The following is a 15,103-nucleotide window of genomic DNA, read 5'->3' as shown; positions in this document are numbered from 1 at the left end:
TTTGAAAATCTTTTATGATGTTTGTGTGTGCATACTCATAAAAATATTCTTGCTATTTCTTGGATGTATTCTAGTTCTAAAATTACTGGAGACTATTAGGACCCAGTTACAAAACTGTATGTATAACATCACATAGCAACCTTGCACGCACAGTTATGACCATTCTGCACAGAACTCATATCTAAACGTGCAAATAGCCATTTTTACATCTAGCTGATTATATGTGTACACTAATGACCTAATGTGCATACCCAACTATGACAGTTGCATGTGCAAGTTAAACATGCAATTGTATATATAATGATGGTTGCATATTTAAAAAAAATCATTCCTTTATCGGCTTGAATAGGAATGTTTTAAAAGTGATGTTAAAAAAATCAATATGGAATTATGATCTCTAGTTTCAATACTGCAGGGCTGGCCACCCATTCTGCTGGAATGCTTCAGTCAACGAGAAAGGACACACTTAGCCTGAGGGAGAAAGTGACAGAAAAGTACCAAGAAATGTAGTGTAACTGAGAGGCCAGAGTTCTGAAGCACAGTTGATGAAAACACACAGTGCAAGTAGTAAAGAGCGAAAGGGAAGGTGTTATCACACAGTGATTTGGGACAGAATGGGGGAAGAAAGAAAACTGTGATACTGTACAAAGCCAGTAGTTACGTCATTGGAGAAACCGTTTCAGAAGCAAGGAAGGGAGCCCAATTAAGTACGTGTGTACACACACACACACACACACACACACACTTATTTGAATATATCTGTATTTGAGGAAATTCAAAACCAGAGATGAATAAAGTGGTTTGCACTTTTTGGCTTGGATAAGTTTAGTATAGTTTGGATGCGTCTCTAAACTTTTTGGATCTGCAAAACAAGGTTGGAAGTCTCACACAAACAGGCTATTTTTGCTTCTAGGCAGGCTGGAAATTCTCCAAGAATAGACCCTACATGTTTACTGTATTTCTACACTTCTGCTTTTGGCCTGAACCAGGCAACGCAGACAAGCATACACATGAAAAAGAGCGGGGAAAAGCAGTCAAAACTTTTTCAATCTTCAAACAGACAGACATCATTTTTCAGGTTTGGCTTCATTTTGTGGTTCAAATTAATTCTATTTTGGAAAGTTTGAACACAAATTATGTCAGGCATGAGTCAAAATATCAAAGCAGGGTAATTTTTTAATTGCCTACAACTTAACGGATTTTCTACATGTTTTCCTTGTAGAGCAAATGCAGCAATATTCAGCAAAACCAATTTTCCAAGTCAAATTTATAAAGGAACAAAACAAAACAGTTTACAAGGAATTTGGATACAACCTTAACTATACAGAAGCTCCTACTTCCTACAGAATAAATAATTATGCTGATTGTCATTGAAATTCAGCTTATGTTGAAATGCATAGAGAGAGAGATATAATTCAGTTATAACTAATCCAAATGAGTGAGGACTAGGGTGAGAAATTTCAGTAATCAATTAAGAAACAAAGGATAGACCATGATGCTTACCATGTTGATGGACAGCAGGAAGGAAGAACTCCAAGTCCCCGTCACCACTACCACTGCCATCATTTCTAAAGAGTTCAGCAACTTCAAGAGGACACACAAAGACACACAATACACATATATACATTTATAACGCAGAGAAGACAGAAAGCACTTTAAACCTTTTTAGACAAAAAAGAAAAAATAGGGGAATATTCCTGCAAAGCATCCAATTTGACTTTGAAAGCATACGTGTTCTCTGATCAAAGCCAGAAACAGCATACACAGCACATTCATTTTATTTATTTAAAATTATCACACTGAAGGTAATTATGAGGAAATCAATTTTGACAATTAGCCATTAGGGGGTTGATGATTGATAAGAAGAGCTACCGTGCAATGGTGCCCAGTATTTTAGGTGGTATAGCATGAAGGAAGTTTGTAAGACAGGACTTCAAGCTGTAAACAAAAAGGAGATCACAAACTGTGGGTAGGTTTGTAACTGGCAGCTGAGAAGTAGAATTAAAAATGAACAGAATTAATGAGGACATGACTGACTAGCTGCTACTGTTTCCTCAGAGAGTATGTTTATATTTGTTGTGCTGTTAACAAAGGGACAAAAGTGAGAGATTTTCCTCAGAAAGTTAAGGAAATGTCCAGGACATTCTTCAGAATTCATACAGTTTACTGGATGATAGTAACTTTGGGTGTATGCATTCAGAGATATTGGAGGGGGAACAAGGAGGTGTGTACTAGAAGGTATCTTGTCTATTACAGCTTTAAACTAAGGTTAGCTGAAAATCTTCTGTCAAAATTGTTTTTTGATAAAAAAAAAGTTTGGTTATCAACTACACACATTTTTTTCATGGTGCATCATGGGAGATGAAGGTTCATACAGAGAGCTTTCTTCACGGAACAAAATGAGAGCATAAAGATATCCGAACTACAACTCCCATAAAGCACTGCAGCAGCATTTCAAACAAACATTTTTGGGTTTTGACTGAAGTTTTTTATTTTTTTGTAAGAAGTCAGTATTTTCCATACCAGTGCCACAAGCACCATCTCCAGAAAGCAAAGATGTGTAAGAAATGGAGGTCTGTGGGTGGTCTGGGTGTGTCAGGTGGAGGAAGTACAGGAACTTGGAGCTGACTGGGGCAAGCACCTTCTAGTATAAGTTTCCCTGAGCTTCTCACAGATCCTTCAGCTTATCAAACAACGTTCCATCAAGGGGCTACAGAAGCATAGCCCCTTAAGCCAACCATGTAGCCTTTTACTACTATAACCAATTTGAATAAACTATGGACCAAATTCATCTCTTGTGTAATTTCTTTAACTTCAATTAAGTGTCAGAAGGGATTAATCTGGCTCTGTTTGATTAATGTTAATTATTATTTTGAGTATATTTTTAACCTGTTGAACTGAGATAGGTGATTTTTCAGGTACCTGTTAATACTTTTTTATCATTCTAATTCTCATTATCAAGCAAAAAAAGCTATACTAAAAGAAAATAAAAAGCACTTATTTAGGTGACCTGATTCTTGGCAATAATCCAGTTGCTTAACAGCATTCAACCAGTCCAAGTTTCTCTGAGGCATGGCTGTTTTCCACAATTATTAATGAATTAACTGAAGATTTTATAAAAAAAGAATTAAACCTAAGTCTCTCTTTTTGAAAACATTTCCAACCATGGAAGATAAACCTTCTGAGAAGGATTTAAGTATTCTAAGCCCTCAGTGCCTAAAATAGGTTGTGCGTATGTAGGCAACAAGTTGATGTGTGAGTCTTACCTCCTCCCTCTGGGTTCAGTAGCTCAACCTGAAAAGCTTTTTCCAGTTCGGGGACAGGATTATCTGTGATGTTAACAGTAATATACTTGTATCTTTCTCCAGGCTGAAATTCCAAGGTGCCTGCAATACTCTGAAAAATACAAGGTTCTTTATGCTTTTGTTCAAGTCTATTTATTCTATCAGTATGAACTCACTGTGGCAAAAAAAGACTTCCATTCTGCTACTGGAAAAATTTGCTATTTATACAACCAATTATTCTTTTTCCTTTCTGTCTGCATCTTAAAGTTGCACAAAATTCTCTTGAACCTTCATTACAAGAAAGAGCTAGGCTCAAATTCATAGTTGTGAGCACCTAAGTGCACTTCTGTATGTGTTCAACTTAGTCAAGTCAGTCCAGACCTATTCACATAAATTGGGTTTTCACAAGGGCACACTTACCTGTGTAAATGAAAGTTGGGCAAAATGCAGTTTCAGCTGACCTGAAACTATCTGCAAATTTGTGTCAAGTACAACATATTTTCCAACCAAACCAAAAATTGAAATGTTTCAGAAGTGTCAAAATGAAAAGTTTTGTTTCAACATGATTCAATTTTTCATTTAAATTTTGAGAATTTTAACAAAAGCAAAGGAAGACTAGATTCACAAAACAGCTCAAGGAAAAGAAAGAGGTAACAGTACTGCCTTCCGTATAACTTTTAATTGACTGGTTAGGGCACACAGATGAGAGGTGGAAAATCTGGGTTCAATTCCACCCTGCCCCTGTTGTGGGGAATGGATTTGAACTTAGGTTTCCCACATTTCATCAGAGTGCCGTAGCCACTGGGCACTCGGATATTATTGTATGGGTCTCTCTCCATTTTATAAATAAACAATCGTTGGATCAGGCACTTGAACTTGCGTTTCCCACCTTCTAGGCAAATACTCTAACTACCAGGCTATAGAAAGATAGCTCTAGTGTAATCGCAGAGCAAACCTGTATGTGAGCATCAGTGGGTTTGTATTCCTCCACTAAGTATGTGCAGGCATGCACACCCTTGTAGGGCTTGCATCTCCAATGATTCACACCTTAGAGGGACACTCAATGATTTTCAAATATAACCTTAATCTGCTCCATTAGGGTAACTCAAATGTGTGCTAACCTCAAATTGTCACTCCTGGGGCAGCAGGAGTTGGGAGCATCCTGGAGGTAATTAGCCTATATACAACAGTGACCAACATCCACTATGGAGAAATACACATCCCACTGACCCAAGACAATGGAAGTCATAAAATTAGGGAAGTTTGGCAAAAGTTCTAGCAAAATCTAAGCTCCATATACAGAAACAAACTAATGACCACATGAACATGACGACACCAGGATATTTGTTGCTGTTTTTGTACAAAACATGTTATAACTTCAACATTCAACTTGCTCATGGTATGATCAATGGGAGAACTGTAAAGCGGTTTATTTAGTAAGACTCTCTGAATATTAAAAAAAACACAGATGGAAAGAAAGCTCTAATACCCAAGACACACAAGTGTAACTGAACTCGCAAATAAACATCAGTCATGTATTTCAGTCTGTTCCACATACCTGATAGTCTTCAGGACTGAATGCTGTCAGTGACACTGTTTTGTATTCCACCATAACTGTTCCAAGAAGGCCCTGTGCACGAACTACCAGTAACCTAATATGTCCAATTTCCTCCTTAACAGTAATATGGGGCACCGTAGTTGCTGGGAGAATCATTTTATCACTGGGCCTCGGAGGCAACCCCATAGAGAACTGCAGCAAGCCTGAGAAATGCAAGAAACAACAATTTACATTTTTACCAGTACTAGGAAAAATCCTTCTATAATGTAATGTGTTTCACAATGTTTAACATTATTATGCAGGGTCTGAAATTAAACATCTGAATACAAACATGGGCACCAATCATCCCGTTTTAACCATCTCCCAGGACGTGCTGTGTACCTCATCTCCCATTGACATGGATAAGCAATATACGTAAGTGAATCTTGACAAAGTACCTGCGCCTCAACAGGAACAGAACGTACTCGGCTCCTCCCAGGAGGAGCACTGCATATTACAAGTTCAATGATTTGATTTGATTTGATTGACTTTTTTTTTCCCCTCCAGAAACAGCTTGCTTGCTCAGGCATTCTCCTCAACCAAAAATCTGCTACACTGTTTTATGTATGTACTAGCAAAATAATGTGGACATTTCTGAGCAAGGCTTTTGTCATCAATCCACTTGCTTAATAGTCACTATTCTTTTGGGCACTGCTAACTTCGTCTGCTGAATACAACTTTACAATTTTATATGTAAAAGCATCAGGCTAAATTCTCAGCTGTGCAGGAGTTCAGAGGGGGTGAGGCAAAAGTGACTAATCCATCTTCTTTCTGTCCAACTTTCTGTCCAGCTGGCAGGGAGCTGAACTGGCCTCGATGCTAGTCAAAATAGTTCAAGTGCCACTCTAATTTGGATCAGCTTCTAATGTCTCTATAGGGGCCCTTAAGACAGTGAGGATCACTGGAGTACAGTGTGCGCTGGCGCCATCCCCTTCTTTCCCAAAACATCCCCTATACTAGAGAGAGGGCTGATGTAGTTTTACTCAGAAAAAAAACTATACCAGCCAACAAAACTATTTGAAACAATGCGATTTCCATCACTGTTACCATATGGATGGTCACTGGCTTTGATGCTGATATCTGTAGTTTCCTGCTCTGGATCTATGCTTGCTCCACTGGTTGGAGTTGAACCTAATTTTCCATCTCCAGAAACTGCAGACACTAATGTTACACGGAAATATTCGTTAAGCTCAGGAATGTCATCATCAAGAACATGCAAGTTTAAGACCTATAGAAGGAAGAATCCACACAGAAATTAAACAAATATAATAACAATATAAAAAGTGCAAAAGTGTAGCATGAGATTTTCAGTAACTGTTATTCAAACTGCACCGAATGCTTACATTTATCTAGTTTTAACTGCTATGCAGTTTTTTAAAAGATGTATGCAATATTTTTGATGTTTAGGTAAATCAACCTAATATTTTATAGTAAAACTATTAACTGCAAACATAAAGACACTAGCATCTCAGAAATAATATGGGGTACAATTTTTTGAAGTGCCCAGCTGACTTAGTAGACCTAAATCCCATTTTTAAAAATATTTTACAGGCAGAGCAACAATAGTCAATCAGAATGGCTGTTTAGGATTTAATTGTTTAAAAATATCACCAGAGGCTGGTTTCTATCTACATATACTTATATGGTCTTAGTATTATGTGGTCCCAGCAGAAGAATATAAGTTTGTTGGTGTCCTGAATTTTAATTCTCTTGCACAAAATACTTAGATCAGCTGATATTATATGTTTATGAGCACAATATTAGAAGGGGAAAAATGCCAAATTTAGGACTTTTAAGATGCTATAGCAGAGTATATTTCTGAATCCTTTACTAGAAACCTGACTACTCCGTTTATAAAAATATACTTTATAAGGGGCAAAACCTATGCCACCAGAGAAGGGGGAAGTTATATAACATGAGGTTTTGTAATTACATTTTTAAAACTAATTATTGTAAAAGTGACACATTGGGAGCAAAAAAAATGTAACATTCAAATGTTTTACAATTTTCTTACATTTCCTTTTTATAACAGATTAAACATAAATGAAGCAAATAGCTCTTTATTCTGACATTTAAAAATAACTGTAATTTAGTTTGTGCACAATGAACTTAAGTGCTTGATAGATCCCAACATTTCAAAGGCGCTCTGATAATCATTAGACATAGTGATTAATGGAATAGGATCTCTATATACTACAGTGTATGATAAACAATAAACAATGAATGAAATGGAATGGACAAGGATCTGAGGAGTGCCATAATGTTTTCAGATATTAAGGCTTTGGGCCAACGTCTATGCTTGGTTACGTAAACTGTTTGGTTAGGACCCGAAGCAAAACTCCAATAATAACTGCACTGCACTTTTAAGCAGGGGAGAATTTGTCTGGCTGGCCGTATGAAGGGAACAGTGCTTTATGGCTGGGGAGGGGTGGGGAGAGGAAAACTGCTGCAAACGTAGGGTGACCAGATGTCCTGTTTTTAAAAGGACAGTCCCATATTTATGACCTCCTGCAGGTGTCCCAATTTTTTCTTAAAAACGGGCAAATTGTCCCATGTTTTCTGTCTTTCCCTGCCTTTCAGTACTGGTGGATCCTGCTGATGGCTAGATCCCTGCTCGCCAGCAGCCCTCCCACCAGGGTGAGTGTAGGATCCAGTGGCCAATAATGGGGTGGGTTTGTAAGGCTGGTATCGGGATGAAGATGCAGCACGCGGGGACAGACGCCCCCCTGCTGGTCCATTAGTGCAGCCCCTACTGCATGTGGGCTCTCAGTCAACAGGATCCTACCCCCTGACCCATTTCTGGCCGGCGCTGACTGTGCACTGCGGTGGCTGGTGAGTGCAGGCAGGCGCCAGGCAGCGGCTGATTATGTGTTGCCTCTGCTGCCCACCCATCATCTTGCTTTGCCTCTTCACCTCCCTCAATTCCTGCTGCTCCTCCATATCTCCACTGGCAAGGCGTGTCCCGCTCCCAGCGCTGTGCAGAGAACCAGCCCCTGGTCGGAGCGCTCAGTTCACCAACAGCCTGGCCAACAGGCTCCTTCCTTCCCTCACTGTCTCTGGCTGGACCGGCACCCTGGGAAAGCCCAAAAGCCTCCGGTCCAGGGCGCTGGCCAGGAGGAGCAGAGCCCTGAATGTGCCAAAGCCCCGCACAGCGGTAGTACGGGGAAGGCTCTCTGCCCCTCAGCTAAGCTCTGGAGTTAGGGGGAAAACGATTTCCAGCCTTTTCACACCCTGAACCTGCAGGCTCCACAGCATCCCCAGGGCAGGGACATAGTACCCTCTTCACCTGCCCCCCCCCAGCCCTGCCCCAGGAAGCAGGGGGCTGCTTCATTCCCTAGGCACCCTCCCCTGCTGAGCCATCTCTTCAGCTGCTGAAGCCCTGCAGTCCTGGTGCACAAGGCATCCTTAGGGATTAACACTTGCCTGCCCATGTCGTAGCCAAGGGACAGGAGGTGGCTGGATTATGTCAGTGGCCAGCAGCAGCCTGGAGGTGTTAGCTACCTTTCGACATTGTGCAGGCAGAAAGGGAAAAGCTGCTTCCAGCCACAAGGCGGGGGTGGGGGGTGCGAGAAGAGAAGATATGAGCTCTGCAAAGACATGGGCCAGGTCATCCCTTCCCCCACCTCATCCTCCCCTACAACTGAAAGCAGCTCCCATCCCTTTCCTCCTACACAATGCCGAAAGGCTGCTGCTGGCTACATGCTGGTGTGAACCCTGGCAGAGATACTGAGAGGGGAACATGTGACCCTGCATGTCCCCTCCCCCCCCATGTTGCCTTGGGAAGACATGACGCCAGGTACCAAGAGAGGCAGGTCCACCCTGGGAACCCAGCCAGGCATGGAGGGAGGAGAGTGCCAGGCAGGGAGGGTCAGGTTGATCACCCGCCCTGTGTAAGAGAGGTGTACAGTAGAGTGTGTGTGTGTGTGTGTCACCGCTCCCTGTGGGGGGGTGAGGGAGCTAGGGGTGTGTGTGTCACCCCTCCTTGTGTGAAGCCTTAAAGATAAGAAGGTAAATAAAAAGAAATACTGTGTAGTTGGATTCTTTTTAACAGAGGTTCAGTCACCTTGATGTTAATTTGAATGTTTGTACTGAATAGTTCTGACTGATTGCCGTTGAACTCGCTTGAATACATGTAAATTTACTAGGTTTCCCGGTATTCAGCATAGTGAAATATGGTCACCCTATGCAAAAGGGGACAAGGGACCACCCTGGAGATGCTGACTCATTCCCCTGGGAACCGGATTGGCTGAAGGGTTTAAAAGTGGCAGCCTTGGGCATGAAGCCCCCTTTCACTTAGAGCAGGCTGGGGCAGTACTCACCCTCTTTCCACTTTAGGTGGTGAAATACCAGGTTTGGTCAGGAGCTGCTGTGGGCATGGTGTTAGCCTCCCCTTGTTTAGGGGAGCTGGGAAGGAATTTTCCCTTACCACCAGACTGGGCTATGTGGAGTTGGGGTTTCTATGCCTTCCCCACAGCAGATTCAGGAAGGGCTCTGTTCATGCATGGCATGAAGGGCAGTAGGCTATATGTCGCAACTCATTATATATGTGTGGGGCGGATGTCCAGTGCAGGTACTCCATAGGGAAGGTATACAGTGATCAGATAAATGGCTCGGAAAAGGACTTAAAAAGGAAATGTTCATTACAGGAATGGAATAGGGGGAGATTCCTATGATTGGTATGACACAGAGCCAACCCCTCTTCCCCCTATAGTCCACCTTAACCCTCCTATAAGGGGGGGGTGGATGGTAAGGTCCCAGGAATGGATTGGGGGGGGGGCTTAATAGAAAAAGATGGGGAGCTGGCAGAAGCTCCCTGGGTAATTATGGAATGAATATAGGGTTACCTGCACTGTACACTTCTATCTGCCAGCTAGTCCCAGACATCTAATAATAACGTTGCGGCCTGATTAAAACCATATCAAATGTCTCCTGTCCTTTTGGTATAGCCAGACAAAAAAAGTCACAGAGACTCTCCATTGGCTTCAATGGGTATGGCTCAGTCCCTTACACAGACTTCAATGGAGCTGCATGGGTGAAGTTGACAGCAAAATTTCCAACAATGTTTATCATTGTATTTACCAGCATTCAAGCAACACAAGAAAAAAAATATAAACTTTCTAAAACATCCCCAAAGGCCATACCCTATCTTAGTCCTTTACCTGTTCTTCAAATGTATGTACGATTTCCCACAACACAATCCACAATTAAACTCACAGGAGAAGAACTGAGCAATAGGAGACACAAAACTCTTGATCTGAGAAACTGTGCAAAGATTTGACTGCTACTAATTTTTTAAAATAAATTGATCTTTGATTACTTTTTACATAGAGATAAGTTTGAGTCAAAGTTCAGACTTGAATCCAAACTTCCTCCAAGTTCAACGGTGTTTAGAACCAATGTTTCAGTTCTTGTCCACCTATACTTTAATTTTTGTAAACATATACATATTATATATTTATAAATATGTATACAGAAATATACATACACATTCATACATCTATCACTGCTTTTAGTTATAAGGAGTAACAGATTCAATAAAGCTCCATAACAGTTGCCTGAAGGAAATATTTCCAAGTATGAAAATCAGTAAAGTACACTGGAAAGGTATTTTCCAGGAGGCTTGCACAGAACCAGATGATTAACTTTAATAAGATCAGGTTTACCTCTGATCGCTGCCAAGGAAGGAATGTGATAGTTCCACTGGTATTTGCAAAATCAGCAACAGAGTAATTAATGCTGGTGGAATCGATCTGAGAGATAACGTAAAATATATACACATAGTCCAGGGCTCCCCGTGTACGTTCCACAACACACGATATAGTGGAACCTTCATCAGAAGTCTGTAAGCAAATAAGAAGATTGACAACAATGTACAAGTTTCAAGTGAATCAATACAATAGAAGTGATCCTTTAAAAATTATCAGGTCTTCAGGAAAATTGTTCCAATGTTACTGCAATTCAAGATCTTTCTCGAAATTTAGGAAAAAATTACTACTTTACATTCCTGAACAATGATTTTAGTTTCCTTTAGCAATTCAATCTTTAAAATAGATCAGGCTTTCTCCATTCTCAACATTACTTAAACTAAACAGAGAGCATTTTTCTTACTTTCAGTTTTCAATCATCGTACAGAAAAAATTGTGAAAAAAATCAAGCGGTCTGTACACAGTATTCTTTGTATGAAGAAAATACGAAAGAATTTCAGAGAATATTTATTGGCACTGTCTGTACATCTCATGGAATTATGATAGAGAATAATTTAATCAGACAACCATACTTTTGAAAAGGTTTAAGACAAATAATAGTAATGTATTCTATATGCTGTATGACGGCTTCCAGTGTATACTGAGCATGACTTAGTTCACTAGTAGACAGATATGTATAGAAAGCACGCTAAAATAATGTTGTGTATCTGCCATATAATCATTAGCTATAGCTTCACTGCTGAAATAGATGTAAGATGAGTACTGGACAATTAACTTTTCCTATTAATTTTTAATTTTGCTTCATGCTTGGGTGATGATCGGTGGTATGAGACTGTATCAATGGCACTTGGACCTGAAGGAATCTATTATCACAGCATATGGCAGGCACTTAAAAAACAAGCTGTCCAAATTGAAAACTGCTTTCATTCAAACCAAGAAGACTGAAGTCTTTACGATGTGTTTGGAGGACAAATAGGGATGATGTAACAAAAAAGGTCATAGAAGATTCCAAACATAAAGCCATTATGATTTTAGTTTCCCATTTATTTGTGCTTTACAAACCACTGAAAACCGAGAGATTTTATTTAAAATGGTGAAAGCACTAATGCTTAAAATATTAGAACAAAGTGGATGTTCATAAGGATAGTTATATTTTTAATGCATGTCAAAGCTTTCCTATTTAATTACTGGTTAATATTCCACATTTTCAACAGAGTAAGTTCTTCCTTTCTTTGAATGTTGTACAGACTTAATATTTCAGTTGTTTGGTAAATTCTTTGAAGCTAGGCTTGGGAAAGAGCACCAAAGGCCTGATTCAATGGGACTACTGGGAATATGGTACTTTTCAAAGCAAGTAATGATATCACAATCTGGACCACCAATATTTAGAAATCTAGGATAATACATCTATGGTTTGATGTAGTTGGTTAATTGTCCTCAAATGGGAACATGCATTGAAGACCTTGTCAGTAAGCTGGGGGTAAAAAGGATGTAAAGCAAATATTTACAAAAGGTTTAGGACCAGAGAGACAAATGAAAACCACATTTCCATCTGAAAATGTTGTACTTACTATTGTGGCATGTAAACCCTAAACTACTCAAACTGAAAGAAATTGCAGGAAAAAAACCCTATCATATCTGTTTTTTACTTTGTGAATTTGAAAGCACTTCGCTGATTACGGTTTTGTAGATGCTCAGTTGTACTTTCTGCCTCATGTCCTAGAAAGATAACATCACTCTCCTGAGCAATCCTGGGGGAACTCATGCTCTTCTCCAGGTCCTGCTGGAGGATGTTTACTTGTAATAGGAGAAGGAACATAGATACATGCATAGAAAGGGAAGAGAAAGGAGGAAAGGGCCAACATTTTGAGACCCCCAGAAAAAAAGTCATGAGATTGGATTACAAATTATAAAAAAAATTTAAAAAAATACATTTTACTTCACTCCAGGAGCTGAGTTTTTAAGAAAAACACCGCATATCATGACACTGCAATTAAACTGCAAGAGTTGGCAACACTGTCTGGCATACTGGATTTCACGTAGCGAAATAAGTAAAGGATTACAATACTCGTGACCCAAGAAAGAAGGAGGTAGAGGGGGGAAATTTACCACAAATTTAATCTCAGATATTAGACATGAGTGAGGAATGAGTTATTTTCAGAATTAGTCTGCTAAATAGGGGCTGATTTATTTTCTAAACAAAAATATTTTATGGGTTTTTAAAAATAGTTACTAAAAAATTCACAGGTGTCAATTTCATTCTCCAGTATGAAAGAATATGGTGCTATATTAGATAACAAATGTGTTGTCCGCAAGATTTTAAACCCAAGTGATTTTATTTCCCATCCACTGAAAGCAATAGAGTGAAATCTTGGCCCCACTGAAGCCATTTGACTTCACTGGGCCCAGAATTTCACCTATTGTCTTTTTGATAGTCATCTTACCTCAGGAATACATGCTCCTGTGAAGCCAAACCGCCCATTGGCATTGTCACTTTTTTGTACTCTTAATCTTGCTATGGTGTTTTCTTCTGGAATTCGAGCTCCCCCATGCACAGAGACAAGCTTTAGTATGAATAACTCCTCTCCTTCCTCCTCCTCGTCATCTCTTGCAGACACAATGAATGACTTCTTAGTTTCTCTCTGTCGGTATTCTAAATATCCAGAGATGGGGTGCACATCAGTCCTTGCTGGGGTGGCATGAAGTTCATAGATCTCTGTTCTTGTCAATTTACGTTTATAAAGCCTCACATCCTGCATCAATCCTGTATACCTGCTGCTGCCATTCATCCCTGCACCAACTCTTACTATTCCTGGACCTGGAAGAGAAATGAACATTTATACTACTTTGATACTTTTGCCTCGAAATAATAAAAGTGTGTAAATGAAAAGCTGTCATGGTGGTTTCTTTTGGCTTATTAGCTCTTATAATCTCATTAATAATGTAACTGTCATACCCTGGCTGAGCTTCCACGCGTAAAACAACAAGCTTATGTAGAACAGTATGGATACCATCTTAATATATTTTCCCCAAAATACATCTAAGGACCATGTAGCAGGGTGGTCCCCTGCTCCTGCCCTGAAGGGCTTAAAACAGCCCAGGAGAGGGCTGGGCCGAGAAGCCTGGGCTGATTAGGGAAAGTAGGTTCAGCTGGGGCCATGCCCCAATCAGGCCCAGATGGCCCCTATAAGAGGCTGTGAGCCAGAAGTCCAAGCAGTCTCCCTCTGCCTGTAGCGGGAGAAGGGCCTGGCTGCTTAGAGGCTAGAGCCAGGGTACCTGAGTGAAGCAGGGCTGGGGAAAGGCAGAGAAGCTGGGGAGCTCCAGCCTGGAAAGCCCCAGGCTGCGGCTTAGCATTGGGCTAATAGGTACTGGGGGTTGCAGAAGGCAACCCAGGGGTAGGCCAAGGCAGCAGGTCCAAACCCAACCTTGCCAGTGATGAGTAGGCTGATAGCGCAGTCTGCCCCAGAATGAAGGGGCTAGACAATGACTGGCAGTAGCCGTATACTGAGGTGAGGTGGGGATAGTGGGTGAGGGTTCCCTGGGGAAGGGAGACCCTGAGACTAAGGGGTTACTGCTAGGGGTCCTGGGAGGGACATGGGGGCAAAGAGGCAGTGGATCACCGGCCTGCAGAGAGCGCTCCAGAGCTGGAATCGAGCTAATTCCCAGAAGTCACCAGCAGGAGGCGCTGCAGGGGTGAGTCCACTCATCTACAGACCACAAAATGTTTAGAAGATGTGCCAAGTCAGCTAAAGATAAGTAAGTTAAGTCATGAGTTCTACTACTATGAAACTAGAGAATAGATAATAATGTTGAATGCAAGAGGAGAAGACAGACAGAGCTGGATCAAACTCTTGAGGAACCACAGAATGGTACAAAGGCCGACATTACAAGCAATTGTACAGATCACCCCAAATATCTGAGAGCTCCTCCAAAAGGCTTGGCTCACATTACAGCATTCAATCATTTGTAATTCAAATGACTGATCTACATCAACTGAAGTGCAAATGTTGAGCATGTCTATGATAGCCACCCAGAATCAGTGTAAGGTTTGTCCTTGCATTCACACTAGGGCTGCCTTAAACCAACAGAGATGCAACGGCTCTCATATGACAACTATCAAAGATTATATTAGTGTGGCAGGGGAAAGTGAGTATAATATCCCCATGAACTGCTCTTCCATTAAGGTGACCATATTTCCCAAAGGGAAACCAGACACTGCATGGGGCTAGTGCAAGCCCTCCCCATCCCCCTGCGTGGGGCTGGTCCAAGCCATTCACCCAAGCCCGCCCCATGCACCAGCCGGTCGCTTGAGCTGGCCCCTACCACTGCATGGGGCTGGCATCACTCACCTAAGACCCACTCCTTGCACAGGGCTGGCACTGAAACCCTGTGTGCCCAAGCCCTGTGTAAGCCTTACCCCCACACACACATGGCGTTGGCATTGTTGATCACCCCACACACACACGTTCCTCTGCACCCCACTTTTTTGACAAAAGTGGGCATTTGTCCCGTTTCTT

At 41.1% G+C, this 15,103-nt stretch overlaps 1 protein-coding gene across 1 annotated transcript in view; it reads right to left on the bottom strand.

Moving 5' to 3' along the window:
• The window catches only part of ADGRV1 (adhesion G protein-coupled receptor V1), a 419,039-nt gene that overhangs the window by 339,520 nt on the left and 64,416 nt on the right, over positions 1-15,103 (bottom strand). Inside the window, exons 21-26 of the mRNA XM_039545618.1 lie at positions 13,031-13,404; positions 10,545-10,721; positions 5,929-6,109; positions 4,843-5,045; positions 3,267-3,396; positions 1,504-1,584 (exon numbers count right to left, since the gene is read on the bottom strand). Of these exons, the coding sequence (XP_039401552.1) occupies positions 1,504-1,584; positions 3,267-3,396; positions 4,843-5,045; positions 5,929-6,109; positions 10,545-10,721; positions 13,031-13,404 (1,146 nt within the window). The remainder of the gene's footprint in view (positions 1-1,503; positions 1,585-3,266; positions 3,397-4,842; positions 5,046-5,928; positions 6,110-10,544; positions 10,722-13,030; positions 13,405-15,103) is intronic.

This window comes from Mauremys reevesii, linkage group 6 (assembly GCF_016161935.1).
Source record: "Mauremys reevesii isolate NIE-2019 linkage group 6, ASM1616193v1, whole genome shotgun sequence".
Lineage (NCBI taxonomy): Eukaryota > Metazoa > Chordata > Testudines > Geoemydidae > Mauremys > Mauremys reevesii.
Note: the sequence above shows the minus strand (reverse complement) of the source record. Positions and strands in the feature narration are given on the sequence as shown.